General features: G+C 35.8%; 2 protein-coding genes across 3 annotated transcripts; one reads left to right on the plus strand and one right to left on the minus strand.

Moving 5' to 3' along the window:
- Window positions 1-2,011: 2,011 nt before the first annotated feature.
- Window positions 2,012-4,813, plus strand: LOC147476872 (uncharacterized). 2 transcript variants are annotated; one of them, XM_086582090.1, is made up of 5 exons: window positions 2,012-3,387; window positions 3,461-3,583; window positions 3,738-3,904; window positions 4,018-4,243; window positions 4,346-4,813. In XM_086582090.1, the coding sequence occupies exons 1-5, from the start codon at window positions 2,779-2,781 to the stop codon at window positions 4,511-4,513; spliced, it is 1,293 nt and encodes a 430-aa protein (XP_086438216.1). In that variant the 5' UTR covers window positions 2,012-2,778; the 3' UTR covers window positions 4,514-4,813. The 2 variants fall into 2 exon arrangements, with proteins under 2 accessions (XP_086438216.1, XP_086438217.1); XM_086582091.1 differs by having other exon boundaries at window positions 2,320-3,387; window positions 3,473-3,583.
- Window positions 4,814-5,890: 1,077 nt separating this feature from the next.
- LOC147476873 (sodium/calcium exchanger family protein / calcium-binding EF hand family protein) lies at window positions 5,891-11,383 on the minus strand. Its single transcript, XM_086582089.1, has 7 exons — window positions 11,000-11,383; window positions 9,906-10,091; window positions 9,183-9,364; window positions 7,580-7,725; window positions 7,222-7,498; window positions 6,830-7,135; window positions 5,891-6,379 (listed from the first exon to the last, which is right to left on the minus strand). Exons 1-7 carry the CDS (start codon window positions 11,352-11,354, stop codon window positions 6,131-6,133), a joined length of 1,701 nt encoding a protein of 566 aa, XP_086438215.1. The 5' UTR covers window positions 11,355-11,383; the 3' UTR covers window positions 5,891-6,130.
- Window positions 11,384-20,555: the final 9,172 nt, after the last annotated feature.

Here is a 20,555-nt window from a genome sequence, read left to right on the forward strand (position 1 = left end):
GTATTGTCAAACAGTTTTATAAAGAGTTGGGTTCTCGGGGATTGTGAGTGATTTTGTTATTAGAAAGAAGAGTTTTATTTGTTTTTTTAGATATAGATTAAAGTTTGGGTTTTTTAATTGTGAAATGGTTTAGTGTTTTTTATTTTTTTTTAATTGTTTGTAACGAGTGGGATAAGTATTCTATCAAATAATTTGGTAAGTATTCTGTTAAATAATTTAATTCCTGTTAGATGAAAACATTTTTTTTTTCTGATAATTTGGTCAAGATTTTTAGTGTACTTGTATAATTTCAAATTTCCAATGAGCAGTTGAACCATATATTCAAAGCACAGAAATTATACAAGAAAATATTTTGTTCCAAATTAAATTCTAAACTAGGTGCTAAGGGGATTGAGGTATGACGAATATACCCAATAAATAGCAGAGTTAGAACAAACGGTTTCTGAAGAGAGTTCTGGCCTCGGGAGCATCGGAATGAAAAAACAAAAAACAAAATGGAATAAGAAAACATATAGAAATAGAGAATCAGATCATAGTATAAAATATCAGGATATGGGTATTTATCGATATTTAATTTCTGGATATGTATCGTGGATATATCTTCCTCTTTGGGGATATTTGACATTGTTTCACATGCAAATATCGTGGATATATCCAAAATATCGACAAATATCGTGGATATTGTGAATATTTCTTGATATATAATGATACATTATTTATATTTATTTGAAATATAATGGTAAATATTAAATAAAATTGTTATATACACAAAATATCACAAAATATCCCCAAATATTGCAAATATCATCGAAATATCATTGATATTTGCAGTCATATATATTTTTGAACATATCGTGATATTTATATATCTTTCTCTGAAATTTGGATAGATATCTCTAAATATCGCGATATATCGGGATATTTTGTACTATGAATCAGATAACATAACTACTGAAAACAGTTCTAACCATAGTACAAAATATCCCGATATATCGCGATATTTGGAGATATCTATCCAGATTCCAGAAAAAGATATATAAATATCACGATATGTTCAAAGATATATACGACTGCAAATATCGGTGATATTCCAACGATATTTGCGATATTTGTGATATTTGAAGATATTTTGTATATATAACAATTTTATTTAATATTTACCATTATATTTCAAATAAATATAAATAATGTATCATGATATATTAAGAAATATCTACAATATCCACGATATTTATTGATATTTTAGATATATCAACGATATTTGTATGTGAAACAATATCAAATATCTCCAAAGAGAGGGGTATATCCACGATACATATCCAGAAATTGAATATCGATAAATATCCATATCCTGATATTTTGTAGTATGATTCTAACCTCACTTCCATTCACAACAAATCATAAACTAGATAAATCAGAACATCATGTTATACACTTATACTGATTTACAGATATAACAAAAGTTGTAGCAAAAGTCGATTTTTCTCCGCACATTTGGACAGTCTAAAACATAAAGTATTAATTGAAGCTCAAAAGTTAAACATCCAATTTAGGCAGCTAGTTGGTGCTGCACCATAATCACCGTCACCTCCACGTCCAACACCCCTTTTTTCTCCACCAGCATCAGAACTTGAGATTTCCAAGATCTTGTTGATCGAATCTTCCTTTTCAGTGTACTTCTCTAGGGAGTTAATTGGAACAATTAATTTAATCAAAGGAACCAATTTCCCTATGAAGGGAGTTAATAAACAAATTACGTCAGGTCGTAGACGATTTGGTTTAGTTGGCTAAATTTTCGATATTTTATAATCAATCAAGTGTGCTTGTTGGGTCCCACTTTTGTGCAAAAAGCTGCAAAATGTAGCATGATACCATTTGAACAAGAAGCATTGAGACATAGAGATAAATTGTACATGCCTCATGTCTTCATACTACGCATACATGCATTTATCTTTGTTTTCAAGTTTCGACTAGTCTATAAATAGTGTTGAGAAGTGAAAGGTGGAACAGAGATGTTTTCAAGCTGTGCATGATGTTGTGTTGTATAAATCTTAAGAGTTGGTCTTAAGAACAAGAGAGAGATTGATTAGAACGAGAATTAGTGCGCAAAAAAGTGATGTGAAAGATTTTTAAAAAGCTTGAATTTGGTTGGTTCTAAAAGCTTCTCATTTGTCTCTCTCAGACAAACAAATAGGAGAGAGACTGAGAAAGATCCGGTGTTTTCAGATTCTACTTTCTCTCTCAATCTGTTTGCTTGGAAGTTTGAGCTTCTGGGGTTCTTAGATTTACTATATATAAGTATATCCCATTATATCCCCCAAAACATTGGTGATCTCCATGCCAACTTGATCACAACATTTTACTCTTTGGTTTTCTCTAAGGGCCGGATGGGGTTCTCTGTGTAGGTCTCAAACCATGATTCTGCTGGTTATGTTTGAGAGCATTTGTGTTCTGTGTGTGGGTCATTTGGTGGAGTTTTTAGCTGTTTAATGAACTTTTTCACTTAGGTTCTCTTCATTTTTTGTTCTATGTTCTTGGGCTGTCTAGAATCTGTTTTTTCAACATTTATTTCTGATTCTTTCTGCCATCTATGCTCTGGGTACTTTGACCTTTAGGTTCTTTTGATTCACATTTTGGTTTTGTCCCTGATATTTTCATCCTTATCGAACTTTCATTGATCCTTGTTCGAGTTCTAGACAGTGTCTAGTATTCTGTTACTTTGGATGTGTCCAAGTTTTTCTGTCTGAGATTTTGTGGGTTAGATGGAAGAAATGAAGAATGGGTGAAGAAAAGCAACAAAAGTGTAGTACTAGTAGTGGAGGGGGTGGTGGAAGTCGAGTTTCAAAGAAACCAAAGCCGAAGAAAATACCTCAAAGAGGTCTTGGGGTTGAACAGTTAGAGAAGATCAGGATAGAAGAGCAACATAAGAATAATCCAGCAGCATCAGCGGCTAATCTAGGATCATCTTCCTTCCCCTTTGCCCCTCACTCTCAACATCGTAACCAATCTTCATCTTCGATACCTTTTCATCAACAGTCTTCAACAGAATTACGGTCTTTTAGACCACATTTCTCGGTGTTTGGGGCATCTTCAGCTATACTCGGCGCATCTTCATCTATAAATCCACCTCCACTTCCCTCACAACCAGTAGTTTATGGTCAGAATAGTAGTAATCCATTAGGTGGAGGTGGTTCAACAATAGAAAGGCATAGTTGTCTCACCAATGTATTGAATTCTTCTGAATTTAGCTATGATAAGGAGGGTTACAAAGTGAATCATGGCTTGGTGTTTCAAACTCATTTACACAGTGAATTGAATCCCATTGGATCTTCCTCTATTTTGATGCAGCGACAAAATGAACAGCAGCAACAAAATCATTCTATAAAGGTGACTAATTAAATTTTTGCTTCTGTATTAGTTTCATCAACCTATAACTCATCTTTTCTGAATTGCAAGATAGCCTAAATTGCAGGTGAATGTCTCGAATCCGTTCTTGTCTGGACTAAATCTTCAGATAGAGCCCCCTTCAAACCAAAGCTATGATAGCAACTACAGAATTCCTCCTTGGCCTGAGGATGAGAAGGTATTGCATACTTCTTGACCTTTTTTTGTCATGTAATTGGATCTTAAATTGATAATGAAGTATGTTTAGATTCTCTTTTTGTTTCTAAACTTTTGTGATCTAAAGGAGGGTTAAGGTTGTTTTCATTGATGAAATTTGTTACAATGTCTTATAGATGATTGGCATGAAGAGGCCATGGCCATTCTCATTAGACAACCAGCCCACTCCTTCATTTCAATGCAACTTTCCAATGTTTGTTCCTCCAATTTGTGGATTGGATGAAAGATCCCCACGTGAGAATGGTGGCACATTACTTTTGGAACCAGGGAAATCAAGTTGCAGGTGGCTTAGTTTGAGTTTAATTAGCATTGCATTATTGCGCGTCTATTGTTCTTTGGAAGTTTGAAAATCATACTGGTTGTTGGTCATTCATGTTTTGGTTGCCCTTTTCTCAGAGATGGTCCTCCAGGCTTGAGTGAGCCTCTTTTTGACTGGAGGGCAGGCATACCCGATCCAAATTGGAGCAATGGCAGTAAGGAATATGGAGCTATAGACACTGTTCTCACCTTGGGTCTTCCTACAGCTACTTCATCTTCAACAACAACTAAACCTAGGCAGCCCTTAGAAATTTCAGCCTACACTCACCCAGAAGTCTCGGATTTCAATACGTCTCCACTAGAAGTATGATCCAATAAGTAATTAGGCATTCTTATCTAATGAGGTACATACTATATTATGATGTTGTGATTTTAATATCTCTATATTTTGTAATTGACTATTCAGGAATACTATGGAGAACCAGTGTTCCAACGAGGTGTATTGTCAACTCAATCACAGCATTTCTACTGCTTCTTCCCTCCCAAATCGCCGCAGATCAGTCATATGGCATCCAACTCCAGGGACCAAAGAAGTAAGATCAGTGACGCTGTCGATCTCAACCTAAGGCTTTAATTGAGAAGTCATTGTATATACAAAACAAGTTTCGTTTCTAAATTTGAGGTACGTACCCCCGTTGCCTCTCTCAAAGAGACCAAACGTAAACGGTACTGGGGGATTTGATTGTCTGTAAGGGAAAGATTTGTTCAACCTGCTTTCCCAAAAAAATCAAAGTGATATGAATTTGACCATGTGTCACATGAATACGAAAGAAATGGATGTTTTGGCCATGTGAGTTTGAGTCATACAGAAAGTGAAAGATAGAGAAAGATGTAGATAGGTTTGTTTTTAATGAACTAGTTTCTTTGTTGTGAACTCATGATCTCTTTCTTTCATGGTATATGTTGATTGTTGATGCATCTTCATATTCCTAACTAAGCTTGCCTAGCGGAGACTCAATATGGTTGTCTATCTTAATCCGCTAAACTTTGTAACTTGGGTGGAACATTTTGCTCATTTAGCACAAAAATACGTAATAAAACCAGTAAAAACAAGCCAGCTTTTGATGGAAGTGCAGGATAGGTTGCTTCAATGAGTGCAGGCAGTATTTCCAAACAATTGAAGTTGAAAAAATATGTTTGAGGTATTTAGTTGTATCTTCGATTTTGTGGCAATCCGTCATTCCCACAACCAAACACATATCTAAAATTATGCGCACTTAATCCAAAGTTTGCTACCACTGCAAAAATGATCAGTTTTATCCTCCTATCCACGCCATCACTTTGGTAAGAAAAAGAATCCTATGCCTCTAATGATCTTTAGCTAGGAATCTTAAAAGTACCCAACGTCTTCCCATAAGAAATATGAACCACACTTCTATCACCATATCAAACCAAACATTCTGCAGGTTATTGGACTGAGCTTCACTCACAGTTCCCTGTTTTCAGTTCTGCAAAGGAAGGACAGCTTATCTAAGCCAACCCCACCGCCACCAATGCACCATCTAATTCAGAATCCACTTTATCATCATGAACGAATCAAGTCAACATGCATGGAAGAAACACAATCAGTGGTGATTTTTCTAATGTACGACAGATCTTATATTCATGGATACAGTAGTAGTTGGTTATGCATCAAGGGTCCATTTTTCAGTTTATCATACAAAAGTAGTTTCGACATTGATAATCTTCAAGTTGGTAGTTGGTACGATGGTTCTAGCTAAGGTATGACTGATCAGAGTAGATGGCTGTGATGATGCTCCAATGAGCAGTTGATCACCATGCACTGAAACAAGTTTACTGAGAGATATGTTTTGGGCTTTTGGGCCTTTGGCTATACAGAGTTTTACAAAACTGACTCCTGACAGCATTTGATCTCTAGTACAACATTTCCTTTTATGCGTGGTGAGAGGTGACTGCTGTCCCCAAAAAAGGTGGCCATCAGATCCTTGACTTTTGTAGGGAAAATAGTTATCACTCTGAAATACAACATATTAAGTCACAAACTAAAATGACAATTCCTGTATGGAGTTGCTCTACCACTCACATTAGGCATAACATTCAAAAATACCCACTAGTTCAAAAAACTAAAAAAGATAATTCATGTTTCCCAAGCTCACTCATATTACTCTGGAAAAATACCCAGTAGATAACTTCTGTACGGAATTCTGTGTTCTGCTCAATTTTAATGAGTCTATGACCACCCAAAAACATAATCAAGAACATAAACCAGTGCCAGAGAGAATGGGTAGAGCAGAAATGCGACTGAGCATGTCCACACAGGAAACACAGTGCGGAAGCTTGCAAAGAGACCCATGACGATGCAAACAATGAGAATGATTAGCACTTCAGCTGAGAAGTCCCATGTTAGGTGTCTGACGTACACAATGGCTAGGAATACAGCAAGGCAAAGTATGTTGTTCATGGTAACAGCCCCATAGATCTGCAACAAAAAACAATAGTGTTTCATAATAAAAACGATGTACTACAAAAATTATCATGCAGAAATATATTTGATGTCTCCCATTTAAAAAGTTCCACCCAGAAAACATATTTCCATTGTAATCTCTCATTAGAGCGGTTCTAACCAGAGAACTGAAGTTCCTACTGTCCTTTGATCTCCTACTCTAACAGGTTTCCTCATTTTCTATGTAGATTTTTTTTTTCTTCTGCAATACGATCTCTACCCCTCTTTCTTCAATGAAATAAATTTATTTCTTTATGTTTCTAAATTAAAAGACGGTTAAATAGCAAAACAAAAATTGTACAAGGCTATAATCAAGAAAGTGAAAAATAACAAAGATTCTGACAGAAATTGTACGTTATATCCACTATCCAGAGTGCATCTATTAAAATTTAAAAACTTCTTGAAGAGATATGGGGATGAACGGACCTCAGAAAATGTCAACGAAGATGTTCTTTTCTTCTTCCGGCTTGCAAAAATGAGTGCTGACACAGCCTCACTGGAGTTAGTAGCCAAAGGTAGAGCGATGAACGAGATGAAAAAAGAGGGTATACTGGTCGCAGTTGAGAAATTGTCGACAGTGTCGACAAGGGGATCTGCAAAAGCAGCTGCAATGACAGCTCCCAGCAACAAAAGCAAACCAGCTTTAATAGACACCCACTTAGCATTCTCAACACCCTCCACTATCTCATCACTCTGATCCCCGAGCAGCAGATCATGTTCTTGCTTGGTTTGCTGTATATGTATTGAATGGAATATTATAAGGCAACATAATGCTCAGGTTACCAGAAAATGAGAGATAAGTATCACAGAAACTTTACCACATGAAAGTGATCTATAAACTTCATTGTGTCTGGACCAGGATTACGGGCAGGTTTTGCAGAACGCTGGGCTTCAGTAAGCCATTTTGAAATACCTTTGACAAACTCATCCTCACTAACACGATTGTCACGAGAAGTATCAAAGTCATTCATTACTTTTTGGACAGCATCATTGTGATCCAAATCTATCTCTTCAAACCGAATTCCAATTATCAGTGCTCTTAATTCAGAAGCTGATAAATACATATCCTCATCCAGATCTATTGTTCTAAATAACCTGTCATTATGCATGAATGACTCAATAAAAAGAAGAAACTATGTGCTAACAAAACAAACAAGAAGTCCAACAAAGACTAACTTTCTTATAACATCTTCATTGGGTTTATAGTCATCTGTAAGAAGTCTTCCTAGTGCACGCTTTTTAAGATGTCTTAGAATTCCAGATATGACATGTTTATGCTTCACATATGCAAGCTTCCTTTCTTGAATCCAAGGCTGAAAGATCTGCACCAACATTCAAAACACAGAAGACAGTATTAGCAAGGAGTAAATGGCAGTTTATAAGAACTCGATGACTATAAATACAAAAGTTTTATAGAGAAGAAAAAAAAACAAGTACAAGGTTGAGAAGACCCAAGGTTGACCAGCAAGATCTATGTGTATATACTAGATACGTGTTTTCAACTTTTTATATTTTCGTTCGCCTGTGAGGTTTAGGATGTTGCAGTCCAATTTTATGGATGTTGGGTCCTTGGCCAGCATTGGTTGTCACATTTCAACAGACAGAAGGTTTGGATCTTGGCCAATTTTATAGGGTTAACCAGGAATATACCCCCACTTGATGAGCCAATTAGGATTTACCCCCCACTAGATTGGAAATTAGGTTGTGTGTAATTTGGGGATGAGGGGAGGGGTACTCCTAGTTAACGCTTTTTGGTCCTTTGCCAAAGTCGCATTCAATGTTAGACGGCTAGGGAGGGGATGTCATTCTTGAGAGCAGCGAGTATGGTAGCTGCCACCAATGCAGTCAACTGATTGTTGACCTGGTGTATTAAAATACTTATCCTTTAAGCGTGGATCAGAAAAGTAAGGAATGTGTTACTGATGTGGATTTTGTGGTGACATTGTTTAAGAATCAAGAAGCTAGGCAAGGCCAGTGAGATGGGATGGTGTAGAGTGTAGTTGATAGGAGGATGCTTAAATCTTTTGAGGGAACTGGCCTGTGTGTGTTGACCCTAAGTGTGCCCCCAAAAAAAAGCCTCCTCTCATATTCATAATAGAATATGTCCTTCTACAAGTTCGAGCTTTTGGAGAAATTGACAATTTAACAATGTTCAACACGAGAAAATGAAGATCAGGAAGAAGAAACAAGGAGCTTATGGAGAAATTGGCAATTTAACAGTGTGAGCGTTCAACACCAGAGAAAATGAAGATCGGGAAAAAGAAGAAACATAGAAAAACTCAGAAGAAAGTAGAAGAACAAAATAGGAGAAAGATGAAGAAAAGGGAACAATGTGTAATGGTGGAATAGCTATAATTGTTTTCTCAAATTTTGAGGAGGAGATATCTTTCAGTTGCACAAAATTGTGTGATGGATATCACAAGGCGCAGGCCGGACATGGTTAGAGGGTGTGAAACGTGAAAAGGAAAAATAATATAAAATAAAAAGCAATGTTCTTAATCAGATACTGCTCGAAAATTTTTACATTCATGGTAGGACACTGACTAACAAAACCAAGTTCTAGAAGTGTTCAGGAATTAGAACATCAGAAATTATTCTCCCTTACTCTACGGAAACACGTACAATGTCTTTGCACCCATGTTTTTCGTTGGTCAAAGCTGAAGTTATAAAGCAACATAATCACTTTAGGACAAGGTTCCTTGGCCCTAACCCAGTTCACAATCCAGAATAAAGGAAGAACAACACATACAGTTTGAATAATATCTAATGAAATCAGTACCTGATAAAGACAGTAAGAGACAAGTAAAGCAACGGAAACAATGAGCGCAATCAAGACTGCTAAGCGTCTTCCAGAGGAGGTATGAAGAATTTGTGGTAACTGAACGATAATAAATGGAATCACAGATATAACCATGATTTTTGCAGCATAACTGGTCCATATATCAACACCAATACCAGACCCTGTGTGGATTGAAGCATATCTGAATTAGCCGTTGTCAAAATTTTCAAAGCCTATGCTGAAGTTCTTATAAAGGTCTGATAATAAAGGGTGTTTAAAATAATTCAGTCATTGGGCAATTGGATATAAATCTAAAATACTATAAACTGACACCTTTACACATGATGGTCCTTTCGAATTCACCATTCAGCAATTTATATACCAATCACAACTACAGCATTAATGAGCAAATCTCCAAATATACATTAGTAGATCCATACATTTACAGATTACAAAATGAAGTGCCTGTACAAAGAATGTTTGAACTAAGGTCTCTCCTAGATTGAAAAATGTGAGAAACTAGTACTCTGTTGGTTGACTCTCAAGTTTTAAAGCATATTGTTAATGCCATCTATATAAAGGTGTTGAAGTTATGAGTGTAATGTTTTTTTACAACAATGTAAACTCCTCATTATTGACCTTGAATGCGACAGCACTAGAATGTTCTGTTGATGATATCATGTCGGAGCATACAACTGAAGATAATAATACAAAGAAGGTTACCTGTTAAACTGAGTTTTTTAGTATCTTGTGAATCTATTACTCTTGAATTTTCGATATCAGTCTTCCCAAGAAGAACACACGATCCCCATAATAATGTCAAAAGCATGACAGTAGATCCAGCTAGCAATCCCATTCCAACCAAGACCTGACCTTGAGCAGTTTCTTTAGTCCCCGACAGTCCAGATACTATACAAAAAGAACCAGAACATTAGGAGAAATATTTTTAGCAATATGTATGTAAGTCCCTCACATAATAAGATAAGAAATATGAGATACTTGATAAGCTAAGGACCTCAATGGGAAGATAGAGTATAGTTAACTTGAATGTGTTTGCTTTGGGCTTTTAGAAGAGCCGACCTCATCACAATATGTTTGTCTAAAACTGCTCAAAGCTTGCAAGCATCAGTTGCATATTGCATTTTTATTTTTAAAATCTTCTACTTTTCCCTTGATATTTAAATTACGGAATTAGGACTCTTCAGATTCAAATCAATTATATTCAGATTGACTTGGAAGCAGTTGAAGACAAGTTCAAAAATAGGTATTCAGATTGTCAAATATATTCGCCGCTAATGTGACATACATTCCCCAATGTCAACAAAATGAAGGAAAAAAAAGTGTACCTTGCTACAAATCCTCATTGGCAATAATGTTACTTGATGTGAAAGGAAACGACTGCTTATTCAGTTTTGAAAATTTTCATATAATCAAGGATGGGATGAAAACATGGGACAAAACACAAAGAGAGTCAACATCATCATATATATTATAGTATAGTGATTTTCTAATACTTTAATCCAACCTAGCTGAGAGCCTGAGACACAACAATTCACCAATCAGCTAGACAAGAACTACACTTTCTATTGCTTAAAACATTATCCCTTTTGCATCAATAACAGAGATCAATGATATCTCTCAATTGACATCAGTAAATCGTTGTGAAATCGATCAAATCCCCACCTTAAACAACCAACCATCAGACTAATCCACGTTTTCAAATTTTTGCTACAGTGCAAAATCACACTAGTACTTTCATTCTTACCTACTACAATTTAAAAAAATGAGCAGATCAAAATGACAAGTGAGACACTGACCAAGAATAAGCAGAGCATCAGGAAGAGCACCAAGCATAGGAAGAAAAAGACCACCAACAATACCAGGACCAAGAATCTCAAGAAAAAGTTCACTTCCAGTTGATAGATAACTAGCAGCAAGAAACATCAAGTAACCATATACAATAATAAGAAAAAGATTCCCAAGTATAGTAGTTGTACATGGTAAGAAACCATATGTCTGTTCACAAGTTTCTGATGAAGCATAAACATATTGTTTTATGCCATCTGATAATATTTCAGATGAAGATGTTTTTGAAGTAAGTGTAGTGATGTATCTACTTTGAACATGAGTTGTAAGTACAAGGAGAGTGGATATGAGTAGAGAGATCTTCATTTTAGTGTGGACAGTTTCAAGAGTTGGCAGGCTTTCACAATATATATATCTTATATATATATATATGATAAAGAAGGTGGTGGGGTCCAGAATATTTAGTTATGGAAATGCAATATTTTATTGGTTGGTTTACCTTAATTTACAACTAAAAGAGTAATTACAGGGGAAGTGGTAATAAGCACCTCTTTTTTTAGAAGAGTTGCATCCGTACAATTTGGTAGACGTGAATCACGCGATGAGAGTATATGACATGATTGGTCAATAATGTAAGAACATTCGGACCACTGAAATCGATCGGAGTATACTTAACGAAATTTGTACGCTAGTGTTAGTGGATTGCAAACTTTACAAAGGTACAATGATCAATGATGTCTTTGAAATTTCAAACCATGTGAGATGCGGATAATAGAAAAGTTAATAAAGCAATTTGTATCTTTTTTTTTTTTTTGTTGTCGGCAGATTTTGAAGGCTTAAGTCCATGTGGTATTTGACCTTGGTTAGCCAGGTGCAAGTGTGCAACAATTGAATGAATGGAATTCAGAGGATGCGGGTTTTATCTAAAATCGGTAGTTATTTCAATTAAGGGACGGTTTGGATTGCTGATCCACTAATTATGGAGTTCGAGTTATTTCAGACAATTTTCCACTGCTTTGGCACGTGTAACTTTATAGGAAGCTGGGAGCGGATTCCATTTTATCTGTAAGACTTTGGATGTTGAAATTTGGTTTCATCACACTGAGGTGAGTTTTCTAATCTCTACCAACTTAGAGCATCTTTAGGAGAGACACTATCCTAGCATCAAATACCAAATTTTCAATAATTTTGTGTTTTTCCATTTTTAGGAGAGACACATACTGATGAAAACACAAAAAAAACACCAAATCGACAAAAATTTTGTGGTTGCTTTGATGCTGTATCAAATCTCACTCGCGACTTTAGATAAACCCTGCGGTTTTGCGAACACCACATGGGCTTTGGCGTTAGTTTGGGCCTTTGTCTCGTAGTGTTTCGAACACCAAATTTTAATGTGTCGCGGTTTACCGAAAACCGCATGGGCTTGGGCATGGTCTCTTGCGTGGTTTTGCGAAAGTCGTGCGTGATTTGGTGTCGAATATTTGATGTTTCTCCTAAAATTGTTTGGTGTTGGTTTGGTTTGGTTCAAATATTTGGTGTTTTTCTAGTATCTCTTCTAAAGATGCTCTTAGCACTAAATCATAATGAAATTTCTGTAAAATACTAAATTGTGATATGTGGGTCGTGGGTGGCAAGGCCCAAAATATCACCGATATATCCGATATATCTCGGTAAATTGGTACACCGATATCGATATTTTCAATATATATCCACCGAATATTGAACCACCTTTTTTCCAATATATATCGGAATTTCCGATATAAAACTTTATATCACCGATATAATTGATATTTCCGATATAATCGATATATATCGGTTGACTTTTTGACCATTTTTTAATATAAATCCGATATTTCTAATATATTTCTGATATGTTTCCGATATTTTCGATATTATATTTCCGATATATCTGATATTTTTTATATTTTAAATAGTTTGGACTAGTAACCAAAAAAATAGATATATCTGATATATCCGATATATATCGGTTTTTGGGTACACCGATATATGAACCGATATCGAAATTTTGGGCCTTGGTGGGTGGCATCTACCATATATAAGAAGATAGAAGGCCAACTATCGTTTTTTTTTCTGATAGAAACATGTGTAATGTCATTAAAACATCAAAGGGACAATACTACATGCAAGTAGATGATTAGGTAGTGAGCTCACATCTTGGTTATGAGTAGCCCAGTTTGCAAGCTCATGAGCTTCTACATTAGTCACCCTATTAATCCAATTAAACTTACAAAACGAAAAAAGGTTGACACAAGCCCAATATCATGGCTCTAATAGACTTTAACTACCAATTAAAAGAGTTAAACTCTTGAGTATTCTGTAATTCCTGGATTACAGTCTTAAAGTCACCCTCAAACAAAAAGAGTTTTCTCCAAGACTCTAGCCAGCCTTTCTTTTATAACCCAGGCAGACCACCATCTCTGCTTCTTCTGCACTTCCAGCCTCAATTCTCCTAGTGGTTGCTCCCCTTAAGATCCCTTCCCCATCCCACGCTAAGGCCCCTACTGCCGCAGCCTTAGTATCCCTACAAAAAGGCACATCAAACCTTATTACAAGAGTGTTTTGCTCTATCAAAGGGAATTCAGCAGTATATGGCATATAATGAGTTAAGATAGGAGGTTGAGTGTTAGCATTTCCAACTCCCTGATTCTCTTTGAAAGCTTGGATGCAGTTATTCTATTTCGTAGAAGCTCTCTTAATGAGGTTATCCCTGTTAGGGGCTTTGCCTTCAAATTTTGTTTTGCTCCTCATCTCCCATATTTCTTGCAGAATAATAGCTACTAGCACTCCTTTTTATGCTATTCCAGTATCTTTAGCCTTGGTCCATTCCATGAACATGTCCAGCCACTCCCTTATGGACTTGTCTGCCATCTCCTCTACTCTACCTCCCAAATCAGAAGCAAACCAAATTGGTTGTATCCATTTACACTTGAAGAAAATGTGAATGGGTTCTTTTTGTTCCAGCCAACAAAAGGGGCAAGTGTACTCCCTTTGTATATTTTTTTCTCAAAAGCAAATCTCCTATAGGGAGTATGTTCATGTACAACTTCCAATCCACAGCAGAAGATATTTTTTCTCAAAAGCAAATCTCCTGTAGAGAGTATGTTCATATATAACTTCCACAACAGAAGCTGGTTACTAGCTGTTATCTGAGCTTTCCATAGGGTTTTTATAGTTTTAGTATTAAAAGAAGAATTGCACTCTTGCCGTTCTTCTTTTTTGAGAAAATGGTATGCATATTTAACAAATAGTACACCATTCCTAGTTCCTACCTATCTGACCTTATCAGTAGCTGTAGTAGTTGGTCTGATAACAACTTGCTTTACCAGATTTGCTATATTAGGTGAGAATAGACTCTCCACCTTACTATAGTCCCATCCACTCCCATCATCAAACATCAACTCCCCCACTTTGAGGTCCTCAAGGTCTAGTCTATCTGGTCTAATATTCTTGAGAGTAATTGGAGCAATATTAAGGAGGAGCCAAGGTTGTTTCATGACATTAACCTTTTTCCCCCTCCCAATGCTCCAAATTACCCCTGGAAGAATATCTCTAGCTGTTCTATGAACATCTTTCTAGAACCAAGAGGCCTTAGGTGGAGGGTTAATTTTGATGTCAAACCAAATCTTTCCATAAGTGGCCTTGAAAGTTTTAGCCTAAATGGATAAAGTATCGGTAATAGCCTTCCAAGCCAGCTTAGCTAGCATAGCCTTATTCATATCACCAGCCTTCCTTATCCTTAGGCCTCCCAAGACTTTAGGTTTGCATATGTCATCCCACCCAATGGTGTGGATGCTTTTGATATTTTCTGTGTCATGCCACCAGAAATGTCTGCAAGCTTTATCCATTTTTTTACAAGTTGATCTTGGCAGCTTATAAGTAGACATAGCATATAAAGGTGTGGCCTAAGCCACAGCTTGAATGAGAGTAGTCCTTCCAGCTTGTGCTAGGACTTTTGCTCTCCACCCTTTAATCTTACCATGAAATTTATCCACTGAGTAATCAAAGTCCTTTTTTTTATGTGATAAAAAAATAAGGACACCCAAATATTTATCTTTTTTTATCAAAAAACCTCATTTTCCATAATTTTTTTAAAATTGTTTTGTGCATATTATGTATATTCTTGTTACAAAAGATACTAGACTTACCATAATTATTCTTTTGTCTAGTAGCTTGGCAGTAGTCATCAAGAATACTCTTGAGCTGTCCACTTTCAGCAAGGTTAGCTTTAGTGAATAAGATGAGATCATCGATCAGATAGGAGATGGGGCATTTCTCTAATTTTAATTTTAATACCATGGATATCCCCATTGTTCTCAGCCTTTGCTATCATCTAGGATAAAGCTTCAGATACAAGGATAAAAAGGTATGGGGAGAGAGGATATCCCTGTCTCATACCTCTTTAAGGAGTAAACTTATCAAGGGGTGAGCCATTAAGCAACACCCTAAAGGAAACAGTAGAAAGGTATTGGGAGATGAGGAGTCTCCACTTATCATTGAACCCAAGCTTTTTAAAAATGTTATCTATAAATGACCACTTAATTCTATCATAAGCTTTTGTTATATCCATCTTAAGAGCTACAAAATTTTTTTTGGTCTTCATATTATGAAAAATCTCACTAGCTAGATCTATATTATCTCCTATACTTCTACCTTTTATGAAGGCTCCTTGAAAAGGAGAAACAATCTTATTGATATGAACTTTGATCCTATTAGCAAGAATTTTATAAATAATCTTATAACAAAAATTGCATAAACTAATAGGTATGAACTTAGACATATGATCAGAATTGGAAATCTTAGGTATTAAAGCTATAAAGGTTTCATTAAAGCTGGGGTTCATGCATCCTTGAATAAAGAAATTCCTAACACAATCAATAATAGATGGACTAACCACATCCCAACAATGTTGATAGAAAGTGCCTTGAATCCATCGAGGCCGAGGGGACCTTAAGGGCTCCCATCTTCCTTACAACATGCCAAATATCATCCCCGAGGGGGCAAACAATAAGAATCTCATTTTCTATCGATGATACAAGCAATAAACAAATTAAGAATGCTATCATTATTGATAAAGTTATCAAAAGCATAAATATCATCAAAATAATCTTTAACAACTAGACCCACCTCATTTCTACCTTCCCTCCGGTTGCCCTCATTATCCTTTATTTTATCAATATTATTTTTTCTTTTTCTATAGATGTAGACAAGTGGAAGAATTTAGTATTTCTCCCCCATCTTTAATCCAAGGTGTTGACCGGACTTCTATTTCTAGAAGACTTCCTCTTTATCATACCAATCAAACAGCCTTGCTTTTATAACCTTAGCTTTCTCATGGTTATTAGGGTTAAAAGGTTGTTGTAAGACCTTATCTAGGTCCTTCTGAACTTTTTTTTATGTTATAGAAAATATAACCAAACACTTTTTTATTCTAGGTTTTTAGACTTTGTTAAGTATGCTTTAGTCTATGGATCACCTTCCAATCTGGTAGGTCATGAGTGACTGCATGCTAAGCCTTATCAATAACAGGTTTACAGGACTCATCTTTTAACCGCATATCATAAAATCTAAAAGGTTTATCACCATTCTCTATCACAGGTTTAAGATTAATCAACAAAGATAGGTGATCTGAGGTAGCATTAACAACATTCTTAACCACCATAGTAAGGAAAATATCAAGCCAGTCAGGGGTAGCAAGGGCTCGATCCAGTCTTTCTAGGATATTATCTTTCACTTTCCTATTGTTATTCCAAGTAAACTTAGGGCCTTTGTACCCCAGATCGACCAGGACAAGATCATTAATCAGCTCATTGAAATCAATCATGCAATTATTAAAAACAAACATTCCCCCTACTTTTTCATCAAGGGATCTTATGACATTAAAATCCCCAAAAACCATCCAAGGACCTGGAATCAAAGGAGCACTTTCTCTTAACTTAGACCAAAACCTATGTCTCATATGTGCATTAGGTTCACCATAAACAAAGCTAAAGTACCAAAGAATACTACTATTGTAATCAGAAAGTTTATTTGTAATTTGATTAGTAGTTTCTCCTAGCACTTCAAAATTGACTCCAGTTCTCCATAAAAGAGCAAGACCACCTCGAAGCCCAGAAGCAGGAACACAGAAGAAGCTTTCATACTTGATCACCTTACTTAACATACTAATCCTACTTTCCCCCACCTTTGTTTTAGGCAAACATATAATATCTGGATTATGTTGCCTCACTAGTCCTTTAGATTTTGAACTGCCGTGGAGGAACCTATTCCCCGGCAATTCCAGACGTGAATCATTTATAGCAAGGCAGCTATTTGGGGACAACCACCGCTAACCTTGGAGGAGGACCACACAGACCTCCACTGCTAGCAAACTCAAAACTCACACTTGAGCTATCATCACCACAATATCCACTATTAGACCCCCTTAGATCCTTTGAGCTTTCACCAGGCCCTTGTTGCTTATGACCAAACTTCAGACGATGCACCATAAACGAATCATCTACAACTAAAGGCTGTGGTTGAGAGATACTATCCTTAGAATCATACCCAAACACCTCTTGACTTCCTTGAACCAAATCCCTGGGGAGTGATAACTATAAAATGAATAGTTTACCTACGAAATGAACTATGAATTCACAACGTAAGTAAACTAAACTTATACTTTTACGTGCTTGAGTTATCAAAGAATTCTACTCTCAATCCTATGAGATATAGTGGAGTAGATAAGTTCGTTCCACTCCTAGTGCTCTAGCATGGATGTTTTCTAATCTAACTAGTCGTTTTTAAGTCTATGAGAGTTTTACGAAGGGAATTATACTACGATGCAACTACCCACAAGATGCAACTAGTCGATTATCTAAATAATTATGGGAAGGCTACGTTGATTCTATGATAAGGAGTTAGAGGGGATTGATTCCACTTTAACTCAACTTAATCCACTAACGGCGAATATCGTAAGTAATCCGAATTGAACTGCTTAAGAACAATTGGTTATTCCTAATCCCTAATTATACATGACATTTCTACCAATCATAACTAGCATGTGAACAATTAAACCCATTCTCATGGTGAACTAATCATTTCTAGAGTGGAATAGAAAATCAATGGCGACTTCTACGATAATCGGACTCGAAGCTTTCATCAAGGCTTCACAACCCCTCTAATGGAGGTTTAGCCTTGAATCATTCCAAGATCATTTCCATTTAGATTAAAACTAAACATAATATAAAGCATTGAAATTTACTTAATTTAACAATAATGAAATCTAATTTAATGACTAATAAGGACATGAATTGAAATTAGATCTAGAATTGGATTTGACAAAAATCGAAATTGATAAGAAATACTACTTTATTGATCTAATTAATTTGAAGAACAAGATCCAAAGGTTTAATCTAATAAGGGATTTGAAACTAATTAAAGAAAACAATTAAATCTAGATCTAGAAGCTATTTTAATGGCTACTTTCTATTCTAAGCTATCTACCCTAATTCTCCACTAATTAATCTACCATTAACAAAGAATTAAGCTTTTGTTTTATACATTCAGATCCAAAATCGTGCATGGGCTTGGAGCCATGGTTTGGGCGAGAATCGGCCCAAAAACAATTCTTCGATCCAAAAGGCCTCTTCAGCTGCAGTTGGCTTCCACAGACTTTTCGTCCACTTCTGCTCCTCTGATTGGGTCAAGGCTTGGACCATTGCAAAGCTCTTTCCGAGCCGGTCGTTTTGACATAAGGTAGGCTACAATCCGAGTCCGAGTCCAAAGATATGGCATTCGGAAGTTCTGGCGACTTTTGCTCCTTTATCTCGCTAAAGTGGCACATTTACGCACATAATGGACTTTGAAGCACGAAATGCATAAAAACACTTAATCGGTATTAACTCTTACTTATTATTCACATAATTGGTCTAACAAAGATGATTATTAAGGGGTTAAAACTACAGTTTGGGGCTCTTATCAAACCACCCCCAAACAACATTTTGCTTGTCCTCAAGCAAAGATGAAAATTAGAATAAGTGACCAAAATGGAGTTCTACCTAATCTCGTTTATTTGAGTCGCGATTGCATTGACCATATGCAACAAGGCCTTAAACCACTAGGAATTCCCTAGTGGGCGAGTTATAGCCTCGTGAGAGTTTTCGATGAAGGTACTCACAAACTTAAATTCATCTTCTGGCGACTAAGAAAATAAAACTATTGTTTCCTTATTCATGCTCAACTATCTATACATCTCTCTAGCAATTACATAAGAATAACCAAATCAAAACCCTAAGTTAATATATGCATAATAATCAATCATCTACAATAAACATATATCTGATGAGTAGTACTATCAAATGTTTAGCGGGGTTGTTTTAGAGAACTTCGGAATAAGCGTCCTTAAGTAGGTTCTCACAATAATAGTCAAGAAACAACACTCGATTTTTCCACTCAAGTTTAAGCTACTCCGATTAATGCGGTGGGTACACTTTACCTTACAATCTCAATGACAACAAGGAAGTCGGGTCGATCAAACACATCGCCACTTACTATCACACTAACCTATTCCTAATTGAGCTAGAGGTCTTTATTAGGTGTTACGGGGATTAGGAGGTGGTTTAAGAAGGAAGGAAATGGATATTCAAAAGGACAAGTCCGAGATAATAGAGTCTTAAGATTATGTAACTTAGAAAACCTTGTTATTTTCTTTTTTGCTTCTATACTTTGTTTCCATCCTTAGCCATATTTTTCTTTTTCTTTTATTTGGCTTTTGACTCCGCTTTTATTCTATTTTTTTGGAGTTTTTATTTTATTTCTATTTTTCTTTTCTTTGGATGGAAACTTCTTTTCTTTATTTTCTGAAGCAAGTAACAATTTTTTTTTTTACACAGGTTTTTCTCTTCTTCTTTCTTCACTCATTCTATTCTCAGACTTATTCTAAATTGGGTAGGTTGATTTATTCTCTTTTTTTTTTTTTTTTTTGTTTTTTTGTTTTGGGGTAAAGTAAAGGAATTGTGGTTTATGGAAGGGGCTAATGAAAGGCTCGAGTGGCGACTAGCGAGAAAATAATTCATAGGTTTGAATTTAAGGCTATATCGATCCAAAGAAGCGCGGCCTAAATTCTCACTTAGGATATGGTTTAGTGATCAAGCAAGTGGGCGTGTGATTTCTCTATCCGGATTTTACTTCTCCCTTATGTCATTTCTCAAATGTTTATTTCATATAAGGCTTTAGGCTATATTCTCCGCAGGATTTGTAGAATAAGTACTCTATCCTAGATTTGAAACTTACTCTAACAATCATAGATACTCATGTAATATATTTTATGGATAGATGCAAAGATTATTACCTACGTATTAACCTAAGTTTCTAACAATTATTACGATCATGCAAATTTATGTGAGACTTATAGATTGTTAAAAGCATGGAGAAAGAAACAATACCAATATTCCTAAGTGTATAGCATGACTTATTTATTTATATTTTTAAATTTTTGAAATTTTAACTAGAAAACAAATGCATATTATGTCTATCTATATAAGTATGCAGGATGTCTTAATTACCGTG

The sequence above is a fragment of the Coptis chinensis genome, chromosome 9 (genome assembly GCF_015680905.1).
Source record: "Coptis chinensis isolate HL-2020 chromosome 9, ASM1568090v1, whole genome shotgun sequence".
NCBI lineage: Eukaryota > Viridiplantae > Streptophyta > Magnoliopsida > Ranunculales > Ranunculaceae > Coptis > Coptis chinensis.